Source organism: Nycticebus coucang, chromosome 9 (genome assembly GCF_027406575.1).
Source record: "Nycticebus coucang isolate mNycCou1 chromosome 9, mNycCou1.pri, whole genome shotgun sequence".
Lineage (NCBI taxonomy): Eukaryota > Metazoa > Chordata > Mammalia > Primates > Lorisidae > Nycticebus > Nycticebus coucang.
In genome coordinates, this window is record NC_069788.1 from 81,829,987 (window position 1) to 81,845,186 (window position 15,200).

Here is a 15,200-nt window from a genome sequence, read left to right on the forward strand (position 1 = left end):
GGCAACCGGATTTGTGACAAAGCCACACTCCTAGATGTTTTCCCATACTAAACAAGTAGCTCTTTTCTTTCATTCAAACACAGGAATTCTAGAAATTCACAACTAGATGGAAGACATTTATTGTTCAGTTGGGCAGGGCCAAATCAGTCTCTCAATAACATTCTGATAGTGAATGGAGCCAAACACAAAAGACACTGCTTTCATAGAGCATAACCAGTGTTAGTTTCAGATAAGAACCCAAGGACAGGAGTGGCGCCTGTGGCTCAGTGGGTAGGGTGCCAGCCCCATATACCAAGGGTAGCGGGTTCAAGCCCAGCCCTGGCAAAACGGCAACAAAAAAATAGCCGGGCTGTTGTGGCGGGCACCTATAGTCCCAGCTACTCTGGAGGCTGAGGCAGGAGAATCACCTGAGCCCAGGAGTTGGAGGTTGCTGTGAGCTGTGACACCATGGCATTCTACCGAGGGTGATACAGTGAGTCTCTAAAAATAAAAAAAATAAAAATAAAAAACCAAGGACAGAGACTACCAGGGTAGTAATGTGCTCACTCTCTTGTCAGAAAGTTTCTCAGTACTGTCTGATTTAGATCCCACTAGGCCAGAGCTGGGAAGCTATAGCCCGCATCTGGCCCCCTGCTTAGTTTTGTAAATCAAGTTTTACTGGAACACAGTCATGCCTATTTTTTGTTGTTATTGAGACAGAGTCTGTGTTGCCCAGGTGTCAGCCTAGTTCACAACAACCTCAAACTCCTGAGTTCAAGTGATCCTCCTGCCTCAGCCTTCCAAATAGCTAGGACTACAGATGCTTCCCACAATGCCTGGCTAATTTTCTATTTTTAATAGGAATAAGGTCTCACTCCTACTCAGGCTAGTCTCAAACTTCTGAGCTCAAACAGTCCTGCCTTGGCCTCCCAGAGTGCTAGGATTACAGGCATGAGCCACTGCGTCTGGCTAAGCCATGCCTATCTGTTTACCTATTGTCAACGGCTGAGCTCTTGCTACAAGAGCAGAGTTGAGTACTGTAGTTGCAGCAGGGACCAAGGCTACAAAGCCTAGAATATTTACTATCTGGCCCTTTACAGAAAAAAAGTTTACTGATACCTGTACTAGGCCAACAGTTCCCAGCTGAGAGGTGGAAATAAAGGAAGAACTCACACTTAACAGCACACCTGCAGAGCCCCGACAATAAGTGATAATGATGGACTAAGAAAGTTAAGGCCTCCAATCATTAAAAAATTGCATGGCCAGTCTCTGGGTGCCTCTCAGGATAGGAGTTTTTGACAGATGCTACTTCTACCTGGAAACCTGGGAGAGGGAGGAGACATAGCGCTAGAGGGAGAAGACAGGAAATCTTCCAAACAGAATTCCCAAAGGAGTGAGGTATGGGGTTGAAAAGGAGATTACTTTTATTGTGAATACTGATCTGTCCATAGCCTCTTTCTCTCCTTTCTTAGAAACCAAACTGTGTAGGAAAAACTAAGGCTACTAGCATAGAAGCCAGCACCTCAAAGCAAAGCTCTCTGCATTCTGGCTGTTAGGGGTCAAAAGCCCAAAGAGCCAGCTCCCAGCTAAGGGCTTCAAAGAAAGAAGTTGACTGACAAGCCCACCCAAGGCCCAGAGTCCATGGCCAGCTGTGCTGGTACCCACTCTTATATAAATGGAGAACCAAGAAACCACTCGTCTGGGAGCTGAGAGCAAGATGGCAGCCGAGTAACAGCTTCCTTGCATCTGGGCACCGTGAGTCTGGGGAGATAGGACTCCAGGCACCTCTGGCAGGTGGGATCTGCCTATCATAACCCCTGTGAGGATACAGGGAGTCAGCAAGAGACTTCTGGACCCCAAGACGAGGACTAAAACAGTGGAAAAACGGCACGAGAACTTAAAGAGCAAGAGGAAGTGAATGGAAAATTAGGGCAAGGAAAGAGATAGAAGAAATCACTCATGAGGAAGAATCAGCAGAAAACTGCAGGCAACATAAAGAACCAGTCCAGAACAACCCCGCCAAGGAACCATGAGGTAGCTACTGCAGAGGATTCCACCTATAAAGAAATGTTAGGAATGACAGAAAGGGAATTTAGAATACACATGTTGAAAACAATGAAAGAAATGATGGAAACAATGAAGGAAACTGCTAATAAAGTGGAAAATAACCAAAAGGAAATTCAAGAACAGAATCAAATCAGAGATGAACGATATGAAGAATATAAAAAGGATATAGCAGAGCTGAAGGAACTGAAACAGTCAATTAGGGAACTTAAAGATGCAATGGAAAGTATCAGCAACAGGTTAAACCATGCAGAAGAAAGAATTTCAGAGGTAGAAGACAAAGTTCTTGAGATAACTCAGATAGTAAAAGAGGCAGAAAAGAAGAGACAGAAAGCAGAACGTTCACTGTCAGAATTATGGGACTTTATGAAGCGGTCCAACATACGAGTTATAGGAATCCCAGAAGGGGAAGAAGAATGCCCCAGAGGAATGGAAGCCATACTAGAGAATATTATAAAAGAAAATTTCCCAAACATCACCAAAGATTCTGACACACTGCTTTCAAAGGGATATCGGACCCCAGGTCGCCTCAACTCTAACCAAGCTTCTCCAAGACACATTGTGATGAACCTGTCCAAAGTCAAGACAAAAGAAAAGATTCTGCAAGCTGCCAGGAGTAAGTGCCAGTTGACCTACAGGGGCAAATCCATCAGAATTACCGCAGACTTCTCTAATGAAACTTTCCAAGCAAGAAGACAATGGTCATCTACAATCCCATTACTGGGCATCTACCCAGAAGGAAAAAAATCCTTTTATCCTAAGGACACTTGTACTAGACTGTTTACTGCAGCTCAATTTATAATCGCCAAAATGTGGAAACAGCCTAAATGCCCACCAACCCAGGAAAGGATTAACAAGCTGTGGTATATGTATACCATGGAATACTATTCAGCCATTAAAAAAAATGGAGACTTTACATCCTTCGTATTAACCTGGATGGAAGTGGAAGACATTATTCTCAGTAAAGCATCACAAGAATGGAGAAGCATGAATCCTATGTACTCAATTTTGATATGAGGACAATTAATGACAATTAAGGTTATGGGGGGGAGGAAAAGCAGAAAGAGGGATGGAGGGAAGGGGGTGGGGCCTTGGTGTATGTCAGACTTTATGGGGACAAGACATGATTGCAAGAGGGACTTTACCTAACAATTGCAATCAGTGTAACCTGGCTTATTGTACCCTCAATGAATCCCCAACAATAAAAAAAAAAAAAAAAAAGAAACCACTCATCTGAAGAAGCAAAGTCTTCCAGCTGGTGTCCTAGCTCCATTCTTACCCTGTTTCCACACAGTGAGGCCTTTTTAATCGTGTAAGACCATCTCACTTCCCTGCTCAAAACACCCCAATGGCTTCCCATTATCTTTCTTTTTTGTAAACCCCAAGCTTTGCTAATAGCTGCTTATAAGACGCTGCTCCAGCTTGCTGTGCGCAGCCTCTGACTTCATCCTCTGGTTCTCTTTAGCCAACTGGAGAACATGTGGTTGTGGACATACCAAGTTCCTGTCCTTCAGGGGTCTTTGCACTAGCTGCTGCCTCTGGTTCAATCGATGACCTTCCTTAGAGTTTTGCACTGCCAGCTCCTTGACATTCAGGTATCACCTTTCCTACCATCTCCTTGGTGAGGCCCTCCCTGACCACCTACAGCATCCTCCCAGGCTGCAGCAGAGGGGCTGCTGGGAATGGTCCTGCCCCACCAGGGGTATCTGGAACCATGAAGAACAGTTTTGGTTTCACTCTGGTGTTGACAGCCCAGGGTCATTGCTCTGCAACATGTGAGACACTCTCAACACCCAATGCCACAAGTGTCCTTTAAAAAAATGCCTGCATCACAGCATTCCACTTTTGTGCCCCCACTGAAGGCAAACTCCATGAGTTCAGAGCCTCTGCACCCACATGACACATAGCACATGGCAGGATCTCAGAACATGCTCACTATGTGACTGTATATGGAGGCATCATCTGAAAGAAACCTGAAATGTTAAAAAGAACGGACAACAGAAAGGAGGAAAAGACACTAAGTAAGACCCTTCCAGGGGGCAGAAGGGACACCTGACTCCAGAGCCCACCTTCTGTTGCAGTCTGTTGCTGTCCAGATCAGATGGTGGGGTGGTTTGTAACCAGAAGGATGGGGGAGCAAGCCTGAGAATGGGTGAGGGGAAAGGGGAAATCCAGATCTCAGTACTACTTTATTTTTTAACCATGTGTGTTTTCACCCAAAAATAAACAAGTAAAGAGAAAATGTCTAAGATGACTGGAAGGACAAAAGGTTGTGACTCCCTTCGGGTCTCTCTTGACCCCACACCCATGGGGACTGGAGTTTCCTCCTGTGTGTCAGGTTTAGGCCCCAGCAATGGCCCAGCTGGGGGACTGGGCCTCCTTCCTATCTCACCACCATACTCCCTTTTCTTCTCATCTTTCTTTCCCTAATTTTACCTATTTCCTTCTCTTTTGCCAATTTATACATCTTTTTTCTTTATATTTAACCTTAAATTTGATATTTCATATTAAGAAGAACAATAGCTGACCAAGGAAGCTAAATTAAGTTAAATACACTTACATTACAACTATTACGGAAAATACTGTTAGGATCTAAGGCAGCTCTGTCCAACAGAACTTTCTGTGAAGCTGGAGATGTTTCACATCTGCTAGCCAACGGAGTAGCCACCAGCCGTATGTGGCTCCTGAGCACTTAAAATGGGACTGGTGCAAGCAAAGAATAAAGTTTTTTATATAATTTAATTTGAATTTTCATTGATTTAAATTTAAATTTAAAATAGCCATATGCGGCCAATAGCTAATATCCTGGCCAGGACTGGCCTAACCCCTTCAGAGCCCAAGTACTTTGTTATTTCTACTGGACAAAAACAGTACCAGGTCACAGCTAACACCTGGATGCAGGGTATCTGAAGCTAATCTCTTTAGAGCCATGCTAGACCTTACACAGTAGAACCTTCATAGAATGACCACCTTTCGACATTGACCACCTCCTAAAGTTGACCTAATTTTCACAAACCAGACATATACCACATGCGCCTATCAGCATTGTAGGCCTAATTCCTCATGTTGACCACTTCCATGTATAGTCCAGTTTGTTACAGTCCCTTGGGTGGTCAACTTACAGAGGGTTCCACTGTATTTAGAAAATAGCGCCTGTAGTCCCAGCTACTCGGGAGGCTGAGGCAAGAGAATCGCTTAAGCCCGGGAGTTGGAGGTTGCTGTGAGCTGTGTGATGCCATGGCACTCTACCGAGGGCCATAAAGTGAGACTCTGTCTCTACAAAAAAAAAAAAAAAAAGAAAGAAAATAAAAGATATAGGGCAGTGCCTGTGGCTCAAAGGAGTAGGGCGCTGGCCCCATATGCTGGAGGTGGCGGGTTCAAACCCAGCCCCAGCCAGAAACTGCAAAAAAAAAAATAATAATAATATAATAAAATAAAATAAAAGATACATACAAGGAAGGAAAAGCCAATGTCTTCAAATGCAAAGAATTTTTTTTTTTTTCTGGAGAGTTTAATTTCTAGGCTTGTTCTCTCACTCCCCCAGGTGGAGAAAACAAAAATAACAATATTGTTTGGATTTGGGAAGCACATTTCCCTGCAATGGTTTGTTCCTGTCCAAGAAGCAGGGCACTAGAAAGTCTTTGCTTAAGATAGTAATAGCAAAGTGCAGAATGATTAGATATAATATTGTACCAAACCAGACAACATTGCACCCTGACCTTTCACAGATAGTCACTGTTTAAGGAAACATTGGAGATCCTTTTTATATTGAAATATTTCAGAAGAATTTTCCCTGTGATTTAGGAAAACATCATGATTCCTGTTGGTGGCAGACTGACTGACTCAGCTCCTCCATGAATACAGGTGGAAACCTTCACTATTATACAGCAGGGCCAACAGGTAGGCCTCCACCCTGCAACTGCTTTAACTTTGGAACACTTAGCTTCTTTCATGAACCTGAAAACGCTAGATTTCATATCATTCACTTGATGAACTCTTTCTAGAATTACATACAGAGTAACAACGCTTCTAATGAAGAGGGAGAGGAATGCTGACTGTTCGTTCTCAACTGCTGGCTCTAACTATAACACATACCTTAAGTCCGATGCACTTTCTGGGATTCCATAATTTAATTGTAAGCCTGTGTCTACTTAGACGTTTTAAACTTAATGCATCTGCTTTTCTTACCCGCAGCTCCAGGTAGCTCTTTACATAAAAGGGGCTCTCATATTTAGCAGTTGTAAGATTTGACTGACCCGGGACCCAAGTTACTCCCAAGTGCACTGAATGTCCAGATGCAACAAGTGCTATACTTCATAAAGAACAGAAATAGCCAATACCTAAATTCTTAACAGTTTAGGGCTACAATATTCTTTTTAACTCCCCAATCTTAAACAAAGTGCTTTCACAGAATAAGGGTATTCTAAATTATCTGTATACATCTATCTATATAACTTATAAATTTTTTTTTTTTTTTTGAGACAGTCTCACTCTGTCACCCTGGGCAGAGTGCTGTGGTGTCATCATAGCTCACAGCAACCTCAAATTCTTGGGCTCAAAGTGATCCTCTTGCCTCAGTCTCCTGAGTAGCTGGGACTACAGGTGCTCACCACAAAACTTGGCTAGTTTTTTCTATTAGCAGATACAGGGTTTCACTATTATTGATCAAACTGGTCTCAAACTCCTGAACTCAAGCAATCCGCCCACCCTGGCCTCTCAGAGTGCTAGGATTACAGGTATGAGCCACTGCACCCAGTCAAAATACAAAATGTATCAGAGAATATACGTAACTTTTGTTTTATTGAGAAAACATTTCTGAAGTAAATTTAAATTAAGAAATATAAAGCATCAAAGATCGTAAGGAAACCTTATATAGTCACTGCCACAAAATGATCTTTCGGTCAATGACAGTCCTTATGTATGACAGTGGTCACATTGGATTATAGTACCGTATTTTTACTGTACCTTTTCTAGGTTCAGATCCACAAATTCTTACCACTATGCCACACTGCCTATGGTATTCATACAATGACATGTTGTACAGGTTTGTAGCCTAAGAGCAATAGGCTATACCACATAGCCTACATATATAGCATGCTACATCATCTAGGTTTGCAGAAGTCTACTCCTTGACATTTACATAAAGATGACATTGCCTAATGACAGAATTCTGAGAATAGATCCTTGTCATTAAGTGACACATGACTATTTAAGTGGAAATCCTATTTTGAAATGTTTTAATTAAAATACGATCTTACATGAGACTGTACTTTTTTTTTTTTTTAGTAGAGACAGAGTCTCACTTTATGGCCCTCGGTAGAGTGCCATGGCCTCACACAGCTCACAGCAACCTCCAACTCCTGGGCTTAGGCGATTCTCCTGCCTCATCCTCCCGAGTAGCTGGGACTACAGGCGCCCGCCACAACGCCCGGCTATTTTTTGGTTGCAGTTTGGCCAGGGCCGGGTTTGAACCCGCCACCCTCGGTATATGGGGCTGGCACCTTACTGACTGAGCCACAGGCGCCACCCGAGACTGTACTTTTTACCACTGATCTTTTTACCAACATCTTAGGAGACTACATTGTTTTTTACTATGTAAAAGTGAATTGAGAATTGATATAAAGTTCTTTTTTCCTGAGCCCTTTCAAAATCCACTGATCAGGCTTGGTGCCTGTAGCTCAAGCGGCTAAGGCACCAGCTACATATACCAGAGCTGATAGGCTCAAATCCACCCTGGGCCTGCAAAACAACAATGACAACTACAACCAAAAAATAGCCAGGTGTTGTGGCAGGTGCCTGCAGTCCCAGCTACTCGGGAGGCTGAGGTAAGAAAATCACTTAAGCCCAGGAGTTGAGGTTGCTGTGAGCTATGACGGCACAGCACTCTACCCAGGGCAACAGCTTGAGGCTCTGTCGCAAAAAAAAAAAATCCACTAACAAATACTTCTAGACTCTACATCCTAATATACTGTATATGGCAAGGGCAAATAACCATCAAGTTAAACTGCTGTATTCAAGGGCTTACTCTAGTTAAGGAGGCAAGTTGTAGGTAAAGGTTGTCCAAGATGGCAAAATGACAACTAGGGTAGCAAATAATTGGTAAATAATTGCTATACAAATTTAAAAGATGAAAAAAATATGTCCAAGATGGTGAGAAAACGCTTGACTTAAATTTCAGATAAACTTGAATTGAAGCTAAAAAGATGAAAGGATTCAGATGGCCAACAAGGGTGGAAGAGTTGTATTCTAAAACAGTGACTCTCAAAGTGGGGTCTCTTATACCATTTCAGGGGTTCACAAGATCAAAACTATTTTCATAACACCATGGTACAATCTGCCCTATTAACCATCATTATGTGGAGCTTTCCACAGGCTACTCACGTGAAATCAAAATAGCTTCCATGCAGAAGCAGACAGCTAGATAGCCAGCCACTTTCTATGAAGACCAACATTAAGAGATTTGCAAAAATATAGAGCAATGCCACTCTTCTCAGCAAATTTTCTAAAAATAGTTTTTATACAAATGTTATTTATGTCAACATGGAATGGGTATTACCATTACGATCAGATGGATTAACATTTTTAAATATTTAATTTCTAAAATGAAAGATATCAGTAGATAAAAGATCTTTGGGGTCCTCAATAATTTTGAAGTGTATAAAGTCGTGATCAATGCCCTCTTTTGCTTGAGCACTACTGTTCTAAAGGAAATACTACACCCAGATGAATACATGCCAGGCATGATTTGCAAGTAAATGTACATTTTCTATAAAGGGGTCTTTTCAGCACAGTGGCTCTACAGGGAGTGACTATGTTCTCCAGAAGACAATGAGCAAAGTCTGGAGGCATTCTGGTTGGCATAACTGGAGACACGGGCGATACCAAAACTGGTAGGTAAGGCCAAGGACCCTAGTGAACATCCTACAAAGCACAGGATAGCCCTACCACAAATATGCCGGCCCATTTGTCAAGTGCTGAGATAAGATTAGGACCCTGGGTCTAAAGCAGTGGAGGTCACATGGGAGGTACTCGGGGTCTACCAACTGTGCAGCTTGTAACCTGGGACAAAGGGTGGCTAGAGGAGGGCAGCAGCCTCCTAACCATGCCAAAGCTCTGCGATCTGCAGCTAACGGTCCTCTGTGCAGTGCCTCCAACTTTCCTTTGCCCCTGAGCTCTCAGTAAAGACCCTGGGGGTGGTGCAGGAAAATACACCAAGACATAGCAATTAAAAGAAATTCTATACCCTACATAATTATTGCAAATGAATTTCCAAAAAAGATTTTTAAAGCACTTCTCTTGGTCTTCTTTGGGTTTTATTAAAGTCAGTTTAGGGTTTTATAGAGAATAGTTGGGATGAGAATGATGCAAATTGAGGCAAGAGAGGCTCCAGGGCATTCCCAGGGTTCAGAAGGGTACCTGGAGGGTGGTGGCGGGGGGTATGGGGGGTGTGTGGTGGTGGGGAGGTATCAAATCTGGTTTCGGGTTTTCTGTGGGAGCAGAGTAAGGGACTTTCCTCCAAGGAAGCACAGCCTAACAAAGCATCTTTCACTGACCTCCTCCAATTTTCTCAGGTTAAAACCCCTGCTTCAAAGTGAACAGAAAGCCAAAAAATATTTTCTGAAAGAGTATTTTTCATAAAAATGTTATTTAATATAGAATGGGTGTTAGGTTAAATATTTTTAAAGTTTCAGTTTTAATTTATAAAACATTATTCCTTTACCCAGCACCTATGTGACCCCAGGCAAGTCCCAGCTCTAGTACACCAGGGGGTGGTGGCAGTGGAATACAAAGGATAGATTATAAAAAGAAGTTATTACTAAAGGTGGAAGGTGTCAAAAGGAGCTATAAGTTGCACTAATTGTTCAGCTTTCTTTTCAGTAGTAGGTATTATGTAAGAGTTGCTGTAGAGACTTTCCAACAAGCTGATACGTGAAACACACAACCAGAGAACAATACTCGAACAACCTTTAATGTGCTTAAAACAAATCACTTTACAAAAAGCATTAACACTTTTCAAAATGTAACTTGGACATAGTACACAAACTTAAACAACACCATCCTACGATCTGATCCTACAAAATGGACTTCAGGAATCTCCAGTAATTTATTAAGATGCTTAATAAAATGTGCCTAGCTATGTTTTCTCAGAGTTGAATGCTACACTGAGAACAGACCCTGAGTTTTGTCAATCTTCACAGAATTTTCCAACTTCAAGTGACCTAAGAGTTCATTTGTGGCCTCATTCCTTACGGAGCAGTATAAGTACTGGGCAGAAACTTATTTCCAGGACACATGTGCATAAGCAATTATTAAAATTTAAACATTCTAGTTTAAAGAAAGAGAAGAATGTACCAATATATGTTGTTCAAGGAGTAGAAATTTCTAGAATAAGGCAAAAGTTTCACAGAAGTAGTTATGAGTTTTAATAGTCTGTTACACTAAAAGATATCCTGCCCATACATCTTGCAGGGAAAATGGCTTTCAAGAAGGGTTGAGCCTCTTGTCATGTACACTAAAAAATGGTCAAATCGTAAACTCATCAAGCCATTTTACAGATGAGGAAATAGGATCACACAAGTTAGGTGACAACATTGTGGCAAAGCAAGGATCACTTTTATTCTCTAAACTTCAGGCTGAAATATCTACCACTCTATCCTCTACTCTAGGATTTCATCTTCTTTATTAAAAAACCCATGCCATCCAATGTTCCCTTGTTCTAACTAAAAAGTGCTCTGCAATCTAAGTCACATGTTGCTTTGTTTTCTATGAGACTAGATGATAGCCATCCAAGATTTTATTATAAAGACCTTTCAGATACTTGAGATAGTAGGTACATTTAGTCTACCAAAGGCCAAATTCTTAATGGTTTTCTTTTTCGGGATTATTTCAAACCTTCTGGCTACTGTGCCCTGGATGGGTACTTTCCCTGTACATCTGTCAAGGCTGTGAAGCCCTGGATGTGGTAACTGTTCCAACAGAGGAGAGTTCACAGAGTAATATGATGCTGGTTGTGAAGGTAAGGTGATGTGATGTGATGTTAGAAAGGCTTGAAAGCATCATGAAAATATCAAACCTATTTAAACTATTCAGGTTAAAATACTGACGTTAAGGGTAACACAGAAAGAGGAAAAGGAGAAAGTGTGCAATAATGGCTTAATTCATCTGTGTGAGTCAATCATATTTGGTAAGCAGGTAGCACTAGAAGTTGAAGATGCTGAAGACTGAGTGGAGAAAAACAACAAAAAAAGTTAAGGGTCAACTCAAGGTGCAGACAAACAGAAATGCCTCAATTTGTATTCCTGAAAAATAATTTACACAGTGATCTGCCAAATGTCATGCTTAATATGCCATGTTGCCTCTGGTATCCTTATGAGGAAGCAGTATTTTTCAGTGGCAATTTCAAGCTCTGTGGCTCCAGCTCTTAGATAGCAGCACTAGAAAAAATACAAAAAGACAAGTGGGGCATCACACTCAGACACTGCAGGCCACACCACAAGAGTCTTATGCAACTGGCAGTCTAGGAACCCACACCACCTTACAAAGACGCATTTTACATAGTAGTTGTTTTGGTTATCTTTGAATTACTGACAGATTTTTCAGGTTTAAACATTATCATTCCATATAGTTATGTTCTTTCCACTAAAAGAGGAATAAATGAAACACATGAACTGGTATTTCGTTGTCACCCTAACAGTAAGAGGACACAGATATGTAAGCAAGACAGGTTTGGGGAGAAGTAGGAAGTCTTAGCAGTTTTAATGAAAGATCAACAACCCCCCTAAAGCATATAGTGTATACTCCCACAGAGCAACTAAATTTCATCTCCATCTAAATCAAAGATGACACAGAAGTAAGCCAGTTAAATCCAAGCATGCCGTAGGAAAACTACTGATTGTCCACTATAAAGAAAGGGTAGAAACAGATTGGCACAAATGATCCTAACTACTGACATTTAAAGAACCTTTTGCATTTCTGCTTTTTGCTTTGGTGAGGGCAACAGATTTGCTGGAATAAACCACCTACTGAAAAGGAGGGAGGCTTAGAATATACCAAATGATAGGAAAAAGACAACCTCAGGCTAAAAAAAAAGAAAGCCTACTGCAGGTAATCACTAGTTAACTGTTTCCCAGACAGAATTTAACTCATTCTAATTTGGCTTACAGGCAGGAGTCTGACACAAATTAATGTCATTTGTGGTAAGACTGAGGATCTCCGTTGCTCCAGCTCTGGAGAACTGATACCTCTATTAAGCTGCTTCTCTGCCACCCACAGATTCAAAAGGACCTAACTGCTCTGCCATATAGCTCCTTTGGCCAAGCACGGTGGCTCACACTGTCTAGAATTTTGGGGGACTGAGGCTGGTAGACTGTTTGAACTCAGGGTGTAAGACCAGTCTGAGCAAGAGGGAGACCCTTGTCTCTAAAAATAACTGGGCGTTGTGGCAGGTGCTTGTAATCCCAACAACTTGTGAGGCTAAGGCAAGAGGATCACTTGAGTCCAAGAGTTTGAGGTTGCTGTGAGCTATGATGCCACAGCACTCTACCCAGGGTGACAGAGTGACTGTCTCAAAAATAAAACACACAGCTCCTGGACCCTGGGCCCCACGTACTCTAGTTCAATGACAATTAGTCAAGGAAGCAAAGGAAGGTGGTGCCTCTGAAAAATCTCTGAAGACCCAATGGTGGCAAGGAACAACATCAACCTCATCAAGCATTCACTAAGCATTACAGTTGTTCCTTAAGCTCAAAGTTAAGAACCAAACAAAATTCAGAAGTGGCCAATGCAGAGAGCGAGCGAGAGAAAATGTGAAAGATGACAGAAGATTATACAAAAATACAATAAATAGGCAAAAAATACCAGTATTATTAGACAAAGAGTCCAAGGGACCAGACATCAACAGAAATAAACAAACCAGGACACAAGCAGCAGAGATGATATGAAGGAGAACAAGGGTGATCAAAGAAAGAAAACCAACCATCCAACAGTATGTAAAGGAAGCAGGGGGAGATCCAATAAAACCAGTTATACACAGGAGGAGGGGCAGCTAGGTTTAAAGTGTAGGGAATAACTTAAAAATACCACGTCTATAGACAAACGCAATTTTCATAAAATCATTAATATTTTTTCAAAGCAGAATAGTAAATATCTAAACAACTAAAATTAAAGGTAATGAAAGATGCCACAAAAAGCCCCAAACATGGGTGGTGCCTGTGGCTCAGTGAGGAGGGCACCGGCCCATATACCCAGGGCAGCGGGTTCAAATGGGACACAGCCAAAGGGCAACAAAAAAATAGATGGGCACTGTGGAGGGCACCTGTAGTCCCAGGTACTCGGTAGGCTGAGAAGAGAATCGCCTGAGCCTAAGAGCTGGAGGTTGCTGTGAGCTATGACACCACAGCACTCTACTGAGGGTGAGAAAGTGAGACTCTGTCTCTAAAAAAAAAAAAAAAAGAAAAAAATCTCAGAGAAACATTTTAGAAGACCCTGGGTTTTATTATCCTCAAGTGTTTCTAATCTAAGTTAAAAAGTGTTCATGAAAAACAAAGTGAATATGTGAGGACAGTTACCTCTGATTCTACTGCGTCTTGCTGTCCTTCTTTTGAACTTTTCCCACTTTTCCCTGCTTTAGGTGGTTCCTAGGAAACATTAAGCAAAATCAATTACTCTTCTCAATTTTTAGACTGCTAAACATCAGATAAACCAAATGCAGTTTTAAAATTGATTTACACAATTTAACAAGAGCTTCTAATAGTTTTAATTCATACCAAGAAATTTCTATATCATATTGTTTATAGAGATACGGTATTGCAACCCTACTCCCTCCCCCAATTTAGCGTCTCTTCGTTTTCTTCAACTGTATTTGGAGTTGAAAACTTTAAGCAGAAACTGATAAACCCAATTTTACACAGTGCTCTTGTCATTTGGAAAGATCCACATCGCATCGCATCCTTTTCTTCCCTCCCACCCTAAATCCTATGAGTGAGGATTTCTGGGGTGATACTGAAACGCTACAGAGCTCCACCTGAAGCAAAAATATATGCCCCCACCCCCTGCCAATGCAAACGCAGCACACTCGCACACAGCCATCACCACGGCCGCCACCCAGGATAATAACAGTATTTGAGAGCCCCAGTGCGTCCCTCTGGAGCAGCATAAAATTCTTTTTGTAAGCATCAAGCGGGGTATGTTCCCGCCCCCTTTCTCCCCATCCAGGTTCCTCCGTAGGCGTCTGCAGTCCCCTGCCTGAAGCCCCTTCTCAGGCGACTGAAAGGCTGGGTCAACCACCTCGGCGCCGCATCCGCCCCCTCAGGCCGACCGCTCTCACTGTCCGGGGGCGGCCGCCCACGCCCCCCACCCCCGGGTCTCACCTACCCCCACACCCGGCCCCCAGCCATCCCACTGGGTCCCCGCCGCCCGGGCCTCCGCCCCCGCAGCTCCGGCAAGATCCCGCTGCTCCCCGCCCCCATCGGCCGAGAGGGAAGAGAGAGACCCGGGAGGGGGGTGCGCGGTCCTCTCCCGCCGCACCTCGGGGACCCCGGAGCGGCGACGGGGCAGGAGGGTGACGGCCCCCGGCCAAGACGCCTGAGTACCGCTGCGCCGCCTCCTCCTGGGCAGTCCTCCCCAGCCCGCTCTCGGCGCGGTCCCCTCCCCCTCCTCTGCCCCCGGCTGTCCCGACGGCCCGGGCCCGGGACTCACTTTCTCCTTCTTGTTTTTATTCGGCATGGCTAGTGCCGGCCGCCGCCGCCCCTGCCGCCGCCTGCCCCCCGCAGCAGCAGCAGCGCCCCCGCCCCGGCCGTCGCACCCACCCGGCCACCGCTGCCGCCCCCGCCACCGCCGCCGCCGCCCGGGGACTGAGTCGTTCACTCGCTCTCGCTTCCCCTTTTCCAGGCTCCCAGAGGCTGCGGCAGCCGCGGCGGCGGCGGCGGCGGCGGCTGCAGCGGCGGCGGCGTCTCTCCGCCCCTCCCCCGGCCCGCCCCGGCCCGCTCCTCCCCCAGCCCGCCGCCCCGCCCCCGCCCCGCCTCCCACAGCTCGCCCCGCCCCGTCGCCCTCAACACCGCCTTGCCATTGGCAGACGTGCGGTCACGTGCCCCAACGCTCTCCCACATCTCTCCCCCCTCAGCGTGGTCTGTTCACATAGCTCTTCCCCGCCGAGGTCT

The 15,200-nt window shown here is 44.0% G+C and overlaps 1 protein-coding gene across 5 annotated transcripts in view; it reads right to left on the bottom strand.

The window, feature by feature from the left end:
- The window catches only part of PPP2R5C (protein phosphatase 2 regulatory subunit B'gamma), a 157,818-nt gene extending 142,923 nt beyond the window's left edge, over window positions 1-14,895 (bottom strand). For 2 of the 5 annotated variants that reach the window (XM_053601597.1, XM_053601594.1), the window contains exons 1-2: window positions 14,740-14,894; window positions 13,611-13,679 (exon numbers count right to left, since the gene is read on the bottom strand). In XM_053601597.1, coding sequence (XP_053457572.1) covers window positions 13,611-13,679; window positions 14,740-14,766 — 96 coding nt within the window. In that variant the 5' untranslated portion in view covers window positions 14,767-14,894. Of the gene's footprint in view, window positions 1-13,610; window positions 13,680-14,739 lie in introns of all 5 variants that reach the window. The other 3 variants (XM_053601595.1, XM_053601598.1, XM_053601596.1) reach the window with 3 other exon arrangements.
- Between the last annotated feature and the right edge of the window lie 305 nt (window positions 14,896-15,200).